Source organism: Callithrix jacchus, chromosome 6 (assembly GCF_049354715.1).
Source record: "Callithrix jacchus isolate 240 chromosome 6, calJac240_pri, whole genome shotgun sequence".
Lineage (NCBI taxonomy): Eukaryota > Metazoa > Chordata > Mammalia > Primates > Cebidae > Callithrix > Callithrix jacchus.
This window is the reverse complement of record NC_133507.1, coordinates 157,466,394-157,485,394: the sequence shown is the minus strand read 5'-3', so window position 1 is coordinate 157,485,394 and position 19,001 is coordinate 157,466,394. Positions and strand designations below refer to the sequence as shown.

General features: G+C 42.9%; 1 protein-coding gene and 1 long non-coding RNA gene across 4 annotated transcripts in view; one reads left to right on the top strand and one right to left on the bottom strand.

Moving 5' to 3' along the window:
- The window catches only part of ASB18 (ankyrin repeat and SOCS box containing 18), a 74,475-nt gene that overhangs the window by 25,720 nt on the left and 29,754 nt on the right, over positions 1–19,001 (top strand). For all 3 annotated transcript variants that reach the window (XM_078328867.1, XM_002749949.6, XM_078328866.1), the window contains one exon: positions 1,030–1,297. In XM_078328867.1, coding sequence (XP_078184993.1) covers positions 1,030–1,297 — 268 coding nt within the window. The remainder of the gene's footprint in view (positions 1–1,029; positions 1,298–19,001) is intronic.
- Positions 2,299–18,317, bottom strand: LOC128932443 (uncharacterized). Its single transcript, XR_008482325.2, has 3 exons — positions 17,991–18,317; positions 15,669–15,716; positions 2,299–9,085 (listed from the first exon to the last, which is right to left on the bottom strand). It is a non-coding gene; the product is annotated as an uncharacterized LOC128932443 (long non-coding RNA).

Genomic DNA, 19,001 nt, shown 5'->3' with positions numbered 1-19,001 from the left:
GGACTCAGAGCGGCTGGAACTCTGCACCACATGCAGGTAGGTAATTAATGAATGAGCTTTCAAGGCTGCTCAGCATGGGTCCCGGGAAGGAGGTGGCCTGTGAAAAGGGTCTCCTCTGCGGCTCATTACAGCCATGGTATCGATTCTTCCATCATTATCAGAGGCCTTCCTGCCATGTGAAATCCTGCCCCTTGATGTGTATTCACCAGGGACTATGTCCCCCATTTCCACTAGTGCTCCTGGCCGCTAACAACCATCTACAGGCTTTTTGAAAGTGCCAAAGTTTTCAGAGAAGTAAAAATGTATAGCACCTGCTCCATTCATCACTCAAGAAAGAGCAACCCTACACACACACACACACACACACACACACACACCCCTAAAAAGCGCAAAGAAACAAACCAGGATTGTGCTGAATGTGGACCGCCACATCAAAGAGTGATCTGAAAACGCAGCCACTGGCAAGACAGCTGAACTTTCTCTGAGTCCTTGTCTTGAACAACCTTGGTGATGCGTGGGTCAGTTTATTTTGTCTGTTGTCTCTTCTTAATGATAAAGGACAAGTTTGGGGCTCAGCGAAGGGAGGACTGGATTCGGGAAAATTCCACAACCCACTTTCCTCTTTCAAACTGCCCCTAACTCAGGTCCTGGAACATGTGAATTCCTCACTTAAATTCGCCTACCGCGCACCGTGCTTGGACAGCTTTTAACTGACCCCATTTCCCAGTCACCCCGTATTTGGCAAAACCGTGCTGCTGCTTAGCTCCTGGCGCCCCATTTTTCTGGCTCAGTTGTAGGCTTTTCAATCTCTCCTTTTTACTTCTTCCTCTGTCTCCGCCTGTCTCCTCCCAGTGTCTCTCTGCTCTCTGTCTCTGTGTGTGTCTCTGATTCTATCCTCTTCGCCGTACACACCCACCTGGTACCGACCTGGCATAGACGGCTTCTCCTTCTTTCTGCCTTAATGAACACGGCCCACTATCACCCCCTCGATCCTCCCCGCGTCCTGACATCCCCGCTCCCTCCCCGCAGGCCTCTGGACCCTGGAGTACAAGCGCGAGCTCACCACGCCCCTGTGCATCGCCGCGGCCCACGGCCACACAGCCTGCGTGCGACACCTGCTCGGCCGCGGCGCGGACCCCGACGCCAGCCCCGGCGGCCGCGGCGCCCTGCACGAAGCCTGCCTCGGGGCCCACCCGGCCTGCGCCCGCCTGCTGCTGCGGCACCGCGCCGACCCCGACCTGCTCAGCGCCGAGGGCCTGGCGCCTCTGCACCTCTGCCGCTCCGCCGCCTCGCTCGGGTAAGGACCGGGGGTCAGGCCCGCAGCCCCGCCCCGCCCCAAGACCAGACCCCCCCACCCAGACCCCGACCCCGTCTCCGTCCCAGCCCCTGCACCCTGGCCCGCCCATGGCCGCCGGTCCCCAGGCCCGGTTCCGCCCCGTCCCTACTCTGGCGCTGGCCTCCGGAGCCAGATCCAAGGCCCCTGACCCGGGACCCCAGACCCGGCACTCCCGGCCCTCGCCCCACGCCCCGGCCCGGGCCCCGACGGGTTTAATTAGCGCTTGATTGCGAGCGCGCGCGGGAGGCGCCACGCCGAGGTAATGAGCGCGGTGATCACGGCCGCAGCCGCCGGCGCCGGGGATGCTAAAAGGCCACTGGCAGGGTTGGAGGCTGAAAAATTAGGGTTTTTAATGATAATTTTATGCAGAATAATTGTCACAGTGTGACATGAACGGTTAGCTCCTCGGGCGGGGCTTCCAGGCCCGCACGGAAGCGGAGCTGTGCCAGCCTCTAGGGAGGCCCAGCGGCCGCGCAGCCAGTTCGCGCCCGGGCGCGGGGTCCGGGGGTCCCGCAGCCCCCGTCCCTGGAGAGCATCCTCCCAGCGGGTGCCCCGGGTACCGGAGAGGCAGCGGAGCCACGAGTCTTGGCACAGGACTCGTGTTGGGGTTTCTCGGCTTGCATGGTGTCATCTTGACATTTCTATTAGTCAAAATGCTCCGGCCCCTGGCCTTGGAGTTGTCATTGCGTGGCCTTCTGTCTCTGGGGGAGATTAAGTCGCCCACGTTTAGTGCTGGGAACCCGCGCGGCTCTCAGAAACCGCATGGCCCTTGCTACTTTTCCAGCGACCGTCCAAGCCGCCCGTTTGTCCCGCCCAGCAGGGGCAGCAACGCAGGCAGGCGGGGCTGCCGGGCGCTCAGCAGGGGCCCCACCTGAGAAAGATCAGCTGAGCCCAGATGGGGAACTCAGAGGGCCACCTGGACCGGCACCAGTCTTGAATGAGGAAGGAAACAAGGTCCTTGCAACGTTCTCTAAAAGCAGCTTTACTGAGATGTCACTGGCATTCAGCAAGCTGCACGTGTTTCAGGTGTACAATCTGATAAACTGCACAGATTTATATACTTATGCAAAATCCCACCGTCCATGGACGGAGGATACTTGTCATTCCCCTGGGGCCTCACTGTGCCCACTGTTCTCCCTCCCAGGGCCCGTTCCTCCTCCTCCACCCCTAGCATCTGCTTTCTATCACTTTGCTTCGTCTGCGTTTTCTAGAATTTTGTATAAATGGAATCTGCTGTCTTTTATCTGGCTTCTCTCACTCAACATACTATTTTGAGATTCATCTGTGTTTCTGTGTGTATCATAGCTCATTCCTTTTTATTCCTGAGTAGCGTTTTATGGTATGGATGAACCACAGTGTGTTCATCCACTCATAAGTTGGGAGACATTTGATTGTTTCCAGTTTGGGTCTTTTACAAAGTTACCATGAACATTGGTGTGCCAGCCTTTGAACAGCCATATGCTTTTCTGTCTTTTGAATAAATACCTAGGATTGGAATGGCTAGGTCATATAATATGATTAAAAACATAACTGTTAGGCTGGGTGCAGTGCTCACACCGGTAATTCCAGCACTTTGGGAGGCCAAGACAGGCAGATTACTTGAGTCCAGGAGTTCAAGACCAGCCTGAGCAACACAGCAAAACCCCATCTCTACAAAAAATACAAAAGTTAGCTAGACAGGGTGGCATGCAGCCCAGCTACTTAAGGGGATGAGGTGGGAGGATCACTTGAGCCCAGGAGTAAGCCATGTTCATGCCACTGCACTCCCGCCTGGGTGATAAGAGTTGACACCCTGTCTCAAAAAAACAATAACTATTTAAGAAATGGCTCCACTAGTTTGAAAGCTGTACCATTTCACATCCCCACCATCAAAGTCTCTGTATTCCAGTTGCTCCACCAATACATGGGATGGTCAGGCCTTAATTATACACATTATAATAGGTGTGTAGACATATCTCGTTAGAGTTTTGATTTTCATTTCCCTGGTAACTAGTGATGTTGAGCATTGTTTCATGAACTTACTTGCCACCCACATACAGTCATGTCACTTAACGGGGATGCATTCTCAGAAATGTGTCATTTCATCATTGTGTAAACATAGGGTGTACTTACATGAACCAGGATGGCATAGCCTACTGCCCACCTAGGCTATGTGGTTTAGCCTCTTGCTCCCAGGCTACAAACCTGGACAGTATGCCACTGTACTGAATGCTGCAGGGAACTGTAACACAACGGGAAGTATTTGTGTATCTAAACATAGAAAAGGTACAGTATAATCTTATGGGACCACTATTGTATATGTGGTCTGTTGTTGACCAAAACCATCATTATAAGGTACATGACTATGTCTTCTTTGGTAAAGCGTCTGTTCAAACCTTTTGCCCATTTTTAAAATTGGGTTGTTTGTTTTCTAATTTAATTTTGAGGTTTCTTGGGATATTCTAGATACAAGTCTCTTGTGAGATAAGTGATTTATAAGTATCACCTGCCAGTCTCTGGCTTAGATTTTATTCTCTTAACAATATCTTTTGAAAAACAGAGGTCCTTAATTTTTTTGGGGGGGGGAGGAAGGGAGGAAGGCAGGAGAGGGAAGGAGGAAGGGAGGAAGGGAGGAAGGCAGGAAGGGAGGGAAGGAGGAAGGGAGGGAGGAAGGAAGGGATGAAGGAAGGAAGGAAGGGAGGAAAGGGGGAGGGAGGGAGGGAAGGGAAGGAAGGAAATCAAGCAATGAGAGAGATATTGCTGACCTGGATCTAGAGGTTTACAAGTTGATTTCTTTTTTATTTTATTATTCTTTTTCTTTTTTTTTTCTTTTTCTTTTTTTTTTTTTTGAGAGAAGGAAAGAAAAAAAAAGGAGAGGGAGAAAGAGGAAGAGAAAGAGGGAGGGTGAATGGAAATATTGCTTTATTCTGAAAAAAATGGGTATTAATAATGGCCAATCAATGTTTCATTTAAACCTATGAGTAGGTGTGATGTGGTATTGACAAGAATGTATATTTTGTGTATTTGAAGTGGAGAGCTCTATAAATGTTTATTAAGTTTACTTGTTCCGGATCTGAGTTCAAGTCCTTGATATCCTTATTAATTTTCTGTCTCATTGAATCTAAGTCTCTATGTACCTGGGTGTTAGGATCGTTAGCTCTTGTTGTTGCATTGATCCTTTTACCACTATATCTTTGTTGCTTTAAAATCTATTTTATATGATACGAGAATTGCAACTCCTGCTTTTTATTTATTTATTTATTTATTTATTTTTGCTCTCCATTTGGTTGGTAAATCTTTCTCCATCCCTTTGTTTTGAGTCTTTGTGTATCCTTGCATGTGAAACAGGTCTGGATGTAACATACCGTTGGGTTTTGGCTGTGTCTTTTGATTGGGGGATTTAGTCGATTTAAATTTAGGGTTACTGCCATTTGATGTTAACTGGCTGTTTTATCCAGTCCTTAATTTTTATGGAGTCCAGTTTATCCATTTTTTCGTCTTTTAAGGATTGTGTTGGGTTATGGTATCTAAAAACATCTTTGCCTAACCCAAGGTCATACAGATTTTCTCTCACATTTTCTTCTAGAAATTTCATAACTCTGCATTTTACATTTAAGTCTGTGATCCATTTTGAGTTCATTTCTGAATTTGATGTGAAGTATGGATTAAAGCTTTTTATTTTTGCATATGGATATCCTATAGTTCCAGCACTGTTAGTCAAAAATCATAAGTATTTATGTAACTAAACCCTTCCTTTTTCCACCAAATCGTCTTTGACTTTTGTCAAAAATTAATGGACTGTATATGCATGAGTTTATTTCTGGGATCTCTTGTCAAGCATGTGCAAAACAGGGCAAGGTCTGACTGACTCACCTGGTGAAGATATGAGGAGCCACTTTATTACATAAAGAATGAAAGGAAGGCCCAGCACTTGGGAGGCCACAGTAGGTGGATCACAATGTCAACAGATTGAGACCATCCTGGCCAACATGGTGAAATCCCGTCTACTAAAAATATAAAAATTAGACTCGGGAGGCTGAGACAGGAGAATCGCTAGAACCAGGGAGGTGGGGGCTGCAGTGAGCCTAGATAGGGCCACTGCACTTCAGCCTGGCAACACAGGGAGACTCTGTCTCAAAAAAAAAAAAAGAGTGAAAGGAAGAGTAGCCAGTGGTGTTGGCTCCTTATGGTCTTTGTCCCACACACCAAGAAGGATAACACCAAGGCAAAAGGGGCTGGATGATGTCAACACAAGTTGAAGGATACCCCATTGCTGAGCAGCCATGCCTAGATCTGAGATGAGAGGTTCATAGTCTGTATCTCTATTCTGAAGGGGCTGGAGCAGGAAGCTCCCTGCCTCCTCAGAATCCAGAAGGCATTGAGAAACTGTCTCATGGCAGCCTCCTAGGGGACACAGCCAGGGAGGGGGCAAGGGCCTTATAGCAACTCCTTACAAGCTTCCAATCCAGGAGCATTCAGGGGTTCTGCCAAGATGTAGATTCAGTAGTGGTTCCAGTTTTGCTTTGTGGCCTATGTGGATATGTGCAAGGTCACCAGGCTGTGACCGTAAAGCCATCCCCCTTCATCTCTACTCTGTTTCATTGCTCTATTTCCCTATTTTAACACCAATACCATACTGTCTTGAATATTGTAACTTTATAATAAATTTTGAAGTCAGATAGTATAAGTTTTCAAGCATTGTTCTTCTTTCTCGAGGTGGTTTTTGGCTATTCTAGCTCCTTTGCATTTCCAGATGAATTTTAGATTCAGTTCGTCCATTTCTACAACATAGCCTGCTGTATTTTGACTGGGGTTACCGTGAATCTATAAATCAATTTGGAGAAAAATAAAAATAAAAGTATTGAGGCTTCCAAATCATGCATACAATATATTCCTCCATTTATTTATTTCTTCCTTAATTTTTCTCAGCTGTGTTTTATAGTTTTAACGTACAGGGCTTGCATGTATTTTGTAAGACTTATCCCTAATTATTTCACTTTTTGATACTGCTTTCAATTGTATATTTAAATTTCCATTTCTGATTATGTGTAGCTCCTTTATAAAATTTATACTAATTTATTTTTGTATATTAGCCTTGTATCCTATAACCCTTCTAAACTCACTAAGTGTTATAGTAGAATTCCATAGGATTTCTTGGAAGCAATCATGCCATTTACAAATAAATACAATTTTACTTCTTCTGCAATCTAGGTGCCTTTTATTGCCTTTTCTTGTTTTATTGCGCCGGTTAGAGCCTCCAGTGCAATGCTGAATAAAAGTGATGAGAGCAGACAGTTTTTCTTGTTCCTGATCCTAAGTATTAATTTACCACTAAGTACAACATTAGCTGTAAAATTGTACAGATTCCTTTTTCCAGAGATAGAGAGCTTCTTCTGTTTCTAGTTTGCTGACAGTTTGTATTATGAACGAATTAATACTGAATTTTCTCAAGTGCTTTTTCTACATATATGGAGACGATCATGTGGTGTACATTTTGTCTGTTAATACAGTGATTTATATTGATTAATTTCCAAATGTTAAACCAACTTTGCATTCCTGGGATAAACCACACTTGGTCATGAGGAGTTATCCTTATTTATATATTGTTGGGTTTGATTTGCTGAAAAAAAATATTTAATATCTTCATCTATGTTCTTGAAAAATATTGGACAGTAGTTTTATTTTCTTGTAATATCTTTGTCTGGTATTGCTATCAGAGTGATGCTGGCCTCAAAAATAATTTGAGAAGTATTTCCTCCTCTTCTATTTTCTGGAAGACCTTGTGTAAAATTATTATTTCTTCCTGAAATGTTGGGTGGAATTCATCAGTAAAGCCATCTGGATATGGAGTCTTTTTGTGATAAGGTTTTTAACTGTGAATTTAATTTCTTTACTAGCTATAGGGCTACTCAGATTCTTTCTTTTTTTGTTTGTTTTTTTGAGTGAGCTTTAATAGTTTGTATTTTCTAAGAGATTGACCTCTTTCAGCTAAGTTGGTAAACTTATTACCATGAAGTTTTTCCTTATTGGCTTTTTAAGAGCTGTAGATTCCATAGCAATATCACCTCTCTATGATGATAGATACTAGAAAAAAAGATACTAGCATTTGTCTTTTTTTCCCCCAATCAGTCTTGCTTTTGGTTTCATTGTTTTTCTCTGTTGTTTGTCTATTTCATTGATTTCCACTCTAAGCTCTATTATTCTTTCTTTGCTTGCATTGCGTTTCATTGGCTCTTCTTTTCTCATTTCTTAAGGTGGAAGTTAACATCATTGATTCAGGAACTTTCATATTTTTTAATATAGGCTTTTAGTGCTAGATATGTCTCACTACATACTATTTTAGCTGAATCCCACAAATTTTAATATATGTGTTTTTACTTTCAATCGGTTTTAAATGCTTTCTAATTTTTTTGGATCATGAGTTATATAGAAGTACGTTATTTAGTTTTCAAATATGTAGGGATTTTCCAGGTATCTATTATTGATTTCTAATTTAATTCCATTGTAACTAAAGAATTTACTTTGTATGATTTTACTCCCTTTTAAATTTACTGAGATTTGTTTTATGATCCAAGACATGCTATATCTTGGTAAATGTTTCATGTGTACTAGAAAAGAATGTATACTCTGCAGTAGTTCAATGGGGCATTCTATAAATGTCAATTAAATCAAGTTGCCGAACAGTGTTGTTTAAAATTTCTATATCCTTGCTGATTTTCACTGGACTCGTTTTACAAGTCATTGAAAGAAGAGTGTTGAACTCTAAGTATAATTGTGGATTTGTCTGTTTCTCTTTGCAGTTCTATCAGTTTTTGTTTTAAGAAATTTGAAGTTCTATGATTACATACATAAATGCTTAGCATTATTCTGTCCTTTTGAAGAACTGACTTTTTTGTCATTATGCAATTATTTATCTTTAGTAATACTCTTTGGTTTAGGCCAGGTGCAGTGGCTCACACCTGTAATACCAGCACTTTGGGAGGCCAAGACTGGAGGATTGCTTGAGGCCAGGAGTTTGAGACCAGCCTGAGAAACACACCAAGAACCCTTAGCCAGGGTTGATGGTGCATACATGTAGTCCCAGCTACTCCAGAGGCTGATGCAGGAGGATCACTTGAGCCCAGGAGTCCAAGGCCACAGTGAGCCATTATGACACCACTGCACTCTATCCTGAGTGACACATTGATACTCTGTCTCAAAAATATCAATATATATATATATATATTTTCATTTGGTTTAAAATCTACTTTGTTGATACTAGTTAGTCTGATATCAACACAGCTTTCTTTTGATTAGTGTTAGCATGGAATACCTTTTTCTACCTGAATCTATTGCTTTGTAACAAATTAGCATACATTTAGAGACTTAAAACAATATGCGTATTATCTCACAGTTTCTATGGGTCAAGAGTTCGGGCATGTCTTAGCTGGGTCTTCTGCTCCCAGTTCTCTCACGGGTCTGAGTCCAATGTAGATAACAACAAGGCCTAGAGTCTCATCTGAAGCATCAACTGGGAAAGAATCTGCTGCCAAGCTTATATGGTTATTGGTGGAATTCAGTTCATCAAAGTCTATTTGACCGAGAATCTCAGTTCATTGCCAACCGTTGGTTGAAGGCCATCCTCAGTTCCTTGTTGCCTAAGACTGTCATTTATAAATAATAAAAATTTATTTCTCACAGTTTGGAGGCTGGGAAGTCCAAGATCAAGGTGCCAGCAGATTCATTGTCTGGTGAGGGCCCGTTCTCTGCTTCCAAGATGTCATTGTGTTGCTGCATTATCACAAGGCAGAGGGGCAGAAAAAACAGAAGAGGTAAATTTAATCCCTCAAGACCTTTTACAATGGCACTAATCCCATCTATGAGGGCCTAATAACTTCCTAATGACCCCACCTCTTAATACTATTACATTGGGAATTACATTTCAACATGAATTTCGGAGGGACACAAGCGATGCACCTGTCATGTGGCTCCCTCACATGACACTTGCTTCATCAAAGCGTGCAAGCTGACAAGACAATAGAGATAATCTGCTTCCAAGGCAGAAGTTATAATCTTCTGTAATGTCCTCACAGAAACCACCTCCTGTCACCTTTGCCATAGTCTATTGGTTAGTGGCAAATCAAAGGTTCTGCCCACACTCAAGAAGAGGAGAGAAGGGCATGCATCCCAGAAGATACAGTTCGGTGGGAACCACACCAGACACTGCATACCACACCATCCTTTCTTTTTTTTTTTTTTTTTTTTTTGAGATGGAGTTTCGCTCTTGTTGCCCAGGCTGGAGTGCAATGGCGCGATCTCGGCTCACCGCAACCTCCGCCTCCTGGGTTCAGGCAATTCTCCTGCCTCAGCCTCCTGAGTAGCTGGGATTACAGGCACGCGCCACCATGCCCAGCTAATTTTTTGTATTTTTAGTAGAGACGGGGTTTCACCATGTTGACCAGGATGGTCTCGATCTGCTGACCTTGTGATCCACCCGCCTCGGCCTCCCAAAGTGCTGGGATTACAGGTTTGAGCCACCACCCCCGGCCATCCTTTCATTTTTAACTTATCTGTGTCTTCGTTTTTTAAGTGGGTTTCTTGTTAGGCAAATTGTAATTGAACCTTGGTTTTTTTAATCCCATCCGACAGTTTCTAATTGGGTGTTTAGATCATTCACATTTGATGTAATTTTGATATGGTTGGATTCAAAGCAGACATCTTCCTGTCCCTTTGCTATCTGGTTCATCTATTCTTTGTTCTCTTAATCTTCTTTTTCTAGCTTCTTCTATACAGCACATTTTTCATGATATCGTTTTATCTCCTTTTTCGGCTTACTAGATATAACTTTTTGTTGTGTTACGTGATTTCTTCAGGGTTTATAAGTATACATCTTTACTTTATCACACTCTGCTGTCAGGAAATACTATTCCACTTCATGTGCAGCATAAAATCCACATGGCAGTATGCTTCCGCTTTTCTCCTCCTGGCCTTTGTGCTATTGTTGGTAATATACACTTTACTTCTATGTATAAGTCCCGCAATACACTGTTATTGTTTTAGTTTAAGTAGAGAATTTTCTTTTAAATATATTGAATAAGAAACCAGTGTTTATGTTTACTCATATAGTTACCATTTCCAGTTCCTTTCACCTATTCATGTAGCTCCAAGTTTCCATCTAGTGTCATTTTCCTTCTGTTTGAGGGACTTTCTCTAACATCTCTTGCACTGTACATCTATGGGTAATGGGAGCTTTCAGCATTTGTATGTTTGAAAAAGTCTCCATTTCACCTGAGTATTTGAAAGGTATTTTTGCTGAGTAGAACATTATGAGTTGAGAGGTTTTTTTTTAATTTTTTCTTCTTTTTTCTGTGCTTTAGAAACATAACTCTACTGTCTTCTGACTTTGTTTTTTTTTTTTTTTTAATGAGAAATCTGTCTTCTTTATCTTTGCTTTTATATCTAATGTTTCCTTTTATCTGGACTTGAAGATTTTCTCTAATCACTGGTTTTAAGCAATTTGTTTATGAGGTGCTCCTTATCTTCTTCTCTCCTCTCCTCTCCTCTCCTCTCCTCCCCTCCCCTCCCCTCCCCTCCCCTCCCCTCCCCTCCCCTCCCCTCCCCTCCCCTCCCCTCCCCTCCCCTCCCCTCCTCTCCTCTCTCTTCTCTTTTCTCTTGTCTTTCGAGATGGAGTCTCACTCTGTCACCCAGGCTGGAGTGCAGTGGCATGAACTCAGCTCACTGCAACCTCTGCCTCCTGGATTCACAAGATTGTCCTGCCTCTGCCTCCCGAATAGCTGGGATTACAGGTGCATGTTGCCACACCCAGCTAATTTTTGTATCTTTAGTAGAACCAGGGTTTCACCGCGTTGGCCACGTTAGTCTCAAATCCCCGACCTCAGGTGATCCACCCACCTCAGCCTCTCAAAGTGCTGGGATTACAGGCATGAGCCACCATGCCTAGCCAGTTTTTTTTTTTTTTTTTTAATGTTATGCTTGGGATTCATTGAGTATCTTGGGTCTGTGGGTTTATATGCTTTTCATCAAATCTGGAAATATTTTGGCAATTATTTTTTCACTTTTTTTCTATACAACCAGTACTCTCCTTCAGGGACTCCAATTGCACATATACTACACCACTTAAAATTGGTCCACAATTGGAACAATTTGATACAATTGATCCAGTGTTCATTTTGCTCAGCCTATCTCTCTCTCTCTCTCTCTGTCTCTCTCTCTGTCTCTCTCTGTCTCTGTCTCTCTGTCTCTCTCTCTGTCTCTCTGTGTCTGTCTCTCTGTCTCTCTCTCTGTCTCTCTCTCTCTCTGTCTCTCTCTCCCCGCCCCGTCTGATTAATTGATCTTCTCTTCTGAAATACCTGATCTGCTATGAACCTCATTCAGCATATTTTTATTTCCAGCATTGTAGTTTCAACCTCAGAATTCCAAACTTAGGACTTTTACATTCTGTGTTTTACTTAACATGGCCAGTCTTTCCTCTGGCTTCTCAAACAGATGGAATATAGTTATAGCCACTGTTTTAATGGCCCTGACTAGTAATTCTATCACCTGTGTCATTTCTGGGTCACTTATTTATTTATTGCATAGTTGGGATCTTGTTTTGCTTCCCAGTCTGGTCTTATGCTCCTGGCTTCAAATGATTCTCCTGCCTCAGCCTCCCAAAGTACTGAGATTACAGGCATCAGCCACTGCTCCCAGCCTCAAGGTCACCTGTGATGTTTTTTGTTTTTTTCTCTATATTTCATTGGGTGTTTGATATTTTTGTATTCCTGTCAATATTCTTGACCTCTGCTCAGGAATGTAAGTTACTTGGAAACAGTTTGATCCCTTTGGGTCTTCTAGTCAGAATTCATTCGGTGTTTGGTCTAAGGCTAATCTTTTTCCTGCTCCTAAGACAACACGCATTTGGGTACGCTGTCCACACCTACTTATTTATGGGGTTTCACACTTTGGTTGCTGAGAGCAGCCACTATTCCTGAACCTGTGCCTGTGATGAGCACTGCACCGTTTCTGTCACAGAAACTTTCTGGTAGAAATCCACCAGCCCACACCCTCAACCTCTATGCACACAATATATCTGATGCTGCTCAGTCAGTTACAATCCTTCCTCTCAGGTGGCTCTCTCCACACCTTAGGGAGTTTCCTCACGCCCACACACGCGTTACTATTGAGCTGAACACTCAAGGGGCCCTCTGCAAAGTTCTTTCTGTGTGAAGCTTTCTCCTCTCCGGTACCCTGCCCTACAAACTCCAGCTGCCCTGGCATCCCTAGACTTCCAGTGCCATCTCCTCCACTCAGAGAGCTCACCAGGCTCTGCCTGGGTCCTCTTCATAGAACCCTCAGCCTGGGAGCCCAGAGGCCCTTTAGGAGGTTAAGAAATCCAATGCTGCCAGTCATATTGGAGAGTAAGTTCAAAGCTTGTGACCCATTTCTGTCCTTAGCTGCAGGCATCCTACACTTTCCACCAGGAGGTTTTCTTTCCAGTTGTTAATTAGGCAAGGATGAATTTCTACCTTGCATTCACTTCCAATTTCTGTTCTTGACTCACCTGGTAGATGATTCGCTGGGATGTAGAAAGGTTTCATCTTGTGACAAAATTGTAGACATTCCATTTATTTTGAAACACTCACTTCCAAGGTCAACCAATATTGACTCCATTCCTACAAGCATTCAATCACCAGTTATTGAACCCTGTGAGGGGCCGAGGCTGAGCTGCATTAGACATAGTCCCTGCCCTCAACGTCCTGGCAGCTTCAGGAAAGAGGAAGGTAGTGATATGGCAATGTGCTAAACATTGGGCCAGAAATATGTCAAATACATTGTGTGCATGGAGGTTGAGAATGGGAGGCTGATGGATTTCTACCAGAAGGTTTCTAAGACAGAAAGAAGCATCAGCTTTATCAAAGGACAGAAGCCAACCAAATCAATTGCAAAAGTCGTCCACATACTAAGAAAGCAGGCAAAATTATTCGATTGTGCATTGATTGCATTCAAGTTTGATCATATTTTCATACCATACAATTTTACATCTAGATGTACATATTTTATCACATTTGAGGCCCAGGTTGCATTCTAATTCCAACACTTACTAGCTGTGCAAGATTGGACAAGTTATTTAATTTTCCTGTGTCTCTCTCATTTGTAAAATAGGGATTATAATTGAGCCTACATGTAGGATGGTTTGGAGGATGAAATAAATTACCTACATTTCTGAGAAGAGCACCTAGCATATAGTAAGAATTACGTAGGCACTGACAGCAGTGCTGGGGCCTCATGTCTAATCACTGCCTTTCTTTTATTGGAATTGAAATCATATTTTACTATTTAAAATGTATTTGGGGGCTTGTTATTTCTTTCCTTTATCTCCATAGTTTTTGGCCCCTTACGATTTACTTGCTATAATGTCTTTAGTCAAGAACACAACTCTTCATTATAACATGTTCCTATGGAAAAATATAACTCATTTGATGACATTCCAAGTCTGAGTATTCACCCTTCCTCTCTCCACACCTCACCAAAAAGCGTGACTACATTTACTGTTCTCTTGTTCAAAATTAAGTTCTTTAAATGCAACATGGTATCTGCCATTGGACCCTAGAACTGAATGTGAACATTAGTGAGAAACATGGTAAAATCCAAATAAAGTCAACAGTTTGGTTAATAGTCTTGTACCAATGTTAATTTCTTCATTTTGACAAATAAACCATAATAATATTAGCTATTAGCTTTAAGGGAAGCTGGGTGAGAGGCATCCAGAAACTCTCTCTACTATCTTTGCAACACCTCTAAAAATCTAAGATAATTTTAAGATAAAAAGGGTTTTAAAAACCAAGTCTGCTTCACACCTCGGTCCCCAATTCCTCTCCTGCTTTGTAGGATCAGAAAAATATTGCTTCTTACTAAGAAATGGAGTGCAGCACCCACTCAGAGCACAAAATATTGTGAATCTTTTATAATACTGAAGAGAGGCCAACAAGCTTACATTTGGACACCATAAGGAGCTGAGGCCGTATGCAGACCACCAGAGCCACTCAGCTTACACACTGTAGAACAGAATCTAATATGCTGGCCTCATTGGTTTTGCAAAACTCATACAGGCCCAGGCTACTGTTTAATAAGAACTTTTTAAAATGTCATTTTATTAAAGTGGGGGTTTTAAAAGTATCTCTTCTTCTGTCTTCCTCTTGTTTCCCCCTTCTTTCTCGTTTCATTTTCTCTGTGTCACTCTATGGGACTCTTTCCCTTGTTTCCCTCTTCTTTCTCGTTTCATTTTCTCTGTGTCACTCTATGGGACTCTTCCTCTTGTTTCCCTCTTCTTTCTCGTTTCATTTTCTCTGTGTCACTCTATGGGACTCTTCCTCTTGTTTCCCCCTTCTTTCTCGTTTCATTTTCTCTGTGTCACTCTATGGGACTCTTCCTCTTGTTTCCCCCTTCTTTCTCGTTTCATTTTCTCTGTGTCACTCTATGGGACTCTTCCTCTTGTTTCCCCCTTCTTTCTCATTTCATTTTCTCTGTGTCACTCTATGGGACTCTTCCTCTTGTTTCCCCCTTCTTTCTCGTTTCATTTTCTCTGTGTCACTCTATGGGACTCTTCCTCTTGTTTCCCCCTTCTTTCTCGTTTCATTTTCTCTGTGTCACTCTATGGGACTCTTTCCCTTGTTTCCCTCTTCTTTCTCGTTTCATTTTCTCTGTGTCACTCTATGGGACTCTTCCTCTTGTTTCCCCCTTCTTTCTCGTTTCATTTTCTCTGTGTCACTCTATGGGACTCTTTCCCTTTGGCTGTTTCATTTCACAGTCTTGACTTATTTAAATCTGGATTATTGGGGGAAAGTTTAAGATAAGTGATGAATAAACCAGTGTTTCAGGCCGAACTCTGTAAGAGCTGACTTAGAATCCCGTCAGTGTCAGTGATGACAATGGAATCTGCCGGCAGGGCCCATTGAACACCTCTACAATAACACAGCCAACTGCCTTGAAGGATAAAAAGTTAATAGATGTCGAAAGGGCCTGAGGTTTTGACCATGGCTTTTCAGCTCTAAAGAGTCCCCTAAAGTTATACTCTGAGGAGGTCTGGCTTCGGGTAGTATAAACATGATCACTTTGACAAGAAAGAGCTACTTTCTCCGGAATCTTTTTAAACACAGTAGATTTTAGGTCATCCTTAATTTTTTTCCCCTCACAGTAGAGAGGGGGTCGCTGACCTACATACAGAGCCATTCCATTTCCTGACTCTTGATGACAATGGTCTCCACACCTAGGGACCCCGTTCTGCTCCATCCCCTTTTAGCTGGCAATTCACCATGGGCACAGGACTTTAAAACCTTTGAGTCTCTGAGTTCCTGGGATTAAAAAAAAAAATTACCTGTGCTTCCTTCCAACCAGCAAGCTTCAGAATTCAGAATTCGACACACTGAAAGGGATATCAGAGCTTTAATCTAGGAGCCTTTTGAAGAGATTTTCCCAAAAAGAAAAGTTCCAGTAAAGTTACTGTGTTCACATTGGTAGCCCGCATGCCAGCCTCGCCCTATTTATTATCAGATCCCTCTCCTTTACCCGTTTTCATCTGAGATAATTAAAATAAGAAAAGAACGTGTTAAAGCCCTATTCTTTTTCTTGTCTGTAGTTGTCTTGATTTAAACAAAAGTTAGGATGACGTGCTTTCCTCACGGAACGTATTAATGAAAAGCATGCAAGTTTACTTTCTTGTCCCTGGTATGTTAATTCAACTAAATAAAAAATAATTCATATGGGCACAGTGGCTCATGATTGTAATCCCATCATTTTAGAAAGCCAAGGCTAGAGGATCACTTGAGACCAGGAGTTCGAGACCAGCTGGGCAACACAGTGAGACCCCATCTCTGCAAAAATTAGCAAAGCATGGTGGCACACAGCTAATTGGGAGGCTGAGCCTGGAGGATCACTTGAGCCCAGGAAGTTGAGGCTAAAGGAAGTCGAGGCTACAGTGAGTCGTGATCGCGCCACTGCACTCCAACCTGAGTGACAGAGTGAGACTCTGTCTTTAAAAATTTATTTCTGTCTACAGAAAATAAAAATAAAAAATGATTCATCAGCTGGAGTTGCAACTGTAAAAGCAGCTAATTATCTTATGGGTGGGGGAACTCAGTAGTCTCCACCTAAGAACAGGAGATTCACCTGCCTGAGATGACAGGCTCACAGGGATTGATACATAATCCAGAAAATGATACACTCTTTCCACATCCCAGGTGAGTGGCTGATCAGTTATCAAGCAGAGAGGAGAAGAACATGACCTGGTTCAATAGGACCTTAAGGCATCTTGAGGAATACTGAAGAAGGAGATGTCAGAGAGAGGCGGCCCCCAATGGATGATTTAATATTTACAGAATGTCACACATTCCTGAGCATTTGCAAATGTCTTATTTCCTCTGAGTCTCTCAGGCCTGCAAGGCATGGTACACAGATCAGAAAACTGAGGCTCAGAGAGAGACCATGTTGTGCCAGTACGGTGGCACAGAATAGAAACCGGCAGAGCCAGACCCAGAGCCAAACGCTGTGAACACAATGCTGAAAGACTGCCTCTCCATTGTGAACTCCAGTTTTTTGTTTTGTTTTGTTTTGTTTTTTCCAAAAACTGTCTATAATCAGGAAGCTATCAGAGATAGCTCCACTTATCTCTGGCCACCTCCCTTCAAACATGCTCTGTTACAAGTATGTCCCCTTCCCTGCCCCTTGATGGCATCCAAGGCGCATTCCTCAGCTGTCTGGTCACTTGCCAAGTCCCATTTTAATACCCAAAAGCCACTCCAGAGCAAATCAAAACTTTACCCTCTGGGCAAAAGCCTTGATCAGACACTTTATGAACAATATATAAATGACCAATAAGCAAATGAAAAGGTGCTCAACATCATTAACTATCAAGAAAATGCAAATTAAACCACAATGAAATAGTCCCCATTTCACATTCATTAGAATGGCTGAAGAAAACCCTGACAACACCAAATGTTGCTAAGATCAGGGAGCAACTAGAACTCTCATACATAGTTTTGGGTGAGCAAAATATCTCTTTGGAAGACTGTTTGGTAGTTTCTCACAAAGTTAAATACATACCTACCAGCAATTCAATTTTTAGCTGTTTACCTATGAAAAATGAGAACATATGTCCCCAGGAAGACTTATACAAAAACATTCATAAGAGTTTTATTCATAATAGTTAAAAAATAGAAACATGCAAATGCCTATCAATAGCAATGGGAAAATGGCTTAAAAATCATGGTATATCTATACAATTGAATATGACTCAGCAATATAAGAAGAATGAATTACTCCATGCATGCAACAATATGGATGAATGTGAGCAGCATGATGCAGAGCAAAAGAAGCCAGATACAAAGGGTGAAACATTTTAGAAAATGCAAAATTAACCCAGGATGAGAAAAATCAGCACAGTGGTTGCCTGTGGGGGTTATGACCAGCTGGTGGTAAACACAAGAGAAATGCCTGGCAAAAAGGAAATATTCTACATCTTGATTGAGGTATTGGTTACGAAGGTATTTTCCTTTGTTGAAATTCATTCCATTGTGCTCGTAAGATCTGTGTGTTTCTGTGCGTACCTCACAGAAGATATTGTATTAAAATATACAGACATACCTACATGCATAAATGTTTCTCTCATCCAGTTTAAAAGCTCCTCCCACCTCACCCTTACCTCTGTCTAAGAAGCCAATAGAGTCTTTTCGTTTCCATTTCTTCCTTTTCTTTTCTCTCAAGCCAATGCTACTGGGTCTTCCTCTTCTTCTAGTATATTGGGACCAGGGGATGAGGGAAAGAGAAAGAACAGTTATGCATGCCTTATTGAGGATGGGACGCCAATGAAGCCTCCAGGAAGACAGATGCTGTTTAGTGGGCATGTGAGGTGTATTGGGCCATCCTTGCACTGCTATAAAAAAATACCTGAGACTGGGAAAGTTATAAGAAAAAAGGCTTACTTGACTCACAGTGCTGCAGGCTGTACAGGAAGCATAATGCTGCGATCTACTTCTGGGGAGGCCTCAGGAAGCTTTTTACTCATGGCAGAAGGCAAAGGGCAAGCAGGCACACCATACAGTGAAAGCAGGAGCAGGGGTGGGAGGTGCCACACACTTTTTATTTGAGACAGAGGCTCGCTTTGTTGCCCAGGCTGGAGTGCAGTGGCGCCTTCTCAGCCCATTGCAACCTCTGCCTCCAGGGATCAAGAGATTCTCCTACCTCAGCTTCCCAAGTAGTTGGGGCTACAGGTGTGTGCCACCATGCCCAGCTAATTTTTGTATTTTTAGTAGAGATGGGGTTTCACCATGTTGGCCAGGCTGGTCTCGAATTCCTGACCTCGGGTGAGCTACCCACCTTGGCCTCCCAAAGTGTTAGGATTACAAGGGCGAGCCACCACACCTGGCCGCCACACACTTTTAAGTAGCCAGGTCACCCATGAACTCACTATTGTGAGGAGAGCACCAAAGGGATGGTGCCAAACAATTAGTGAGAAATCTACCCCCATGATCCAACCACCTCCCACCAGGCCCCGCCCCCCACAACATTGGGGATAACACTGCAACATGAGATTTCAGCAGCAATAAATATCCGAACTATATCATGGGGCAAACAGTGGAGCTGACTTTACAAATCTTGTTCACTAAATCATTTTTCAGTTTGCCAAGGTGCAAGGTCCCATTTACAATGGGGA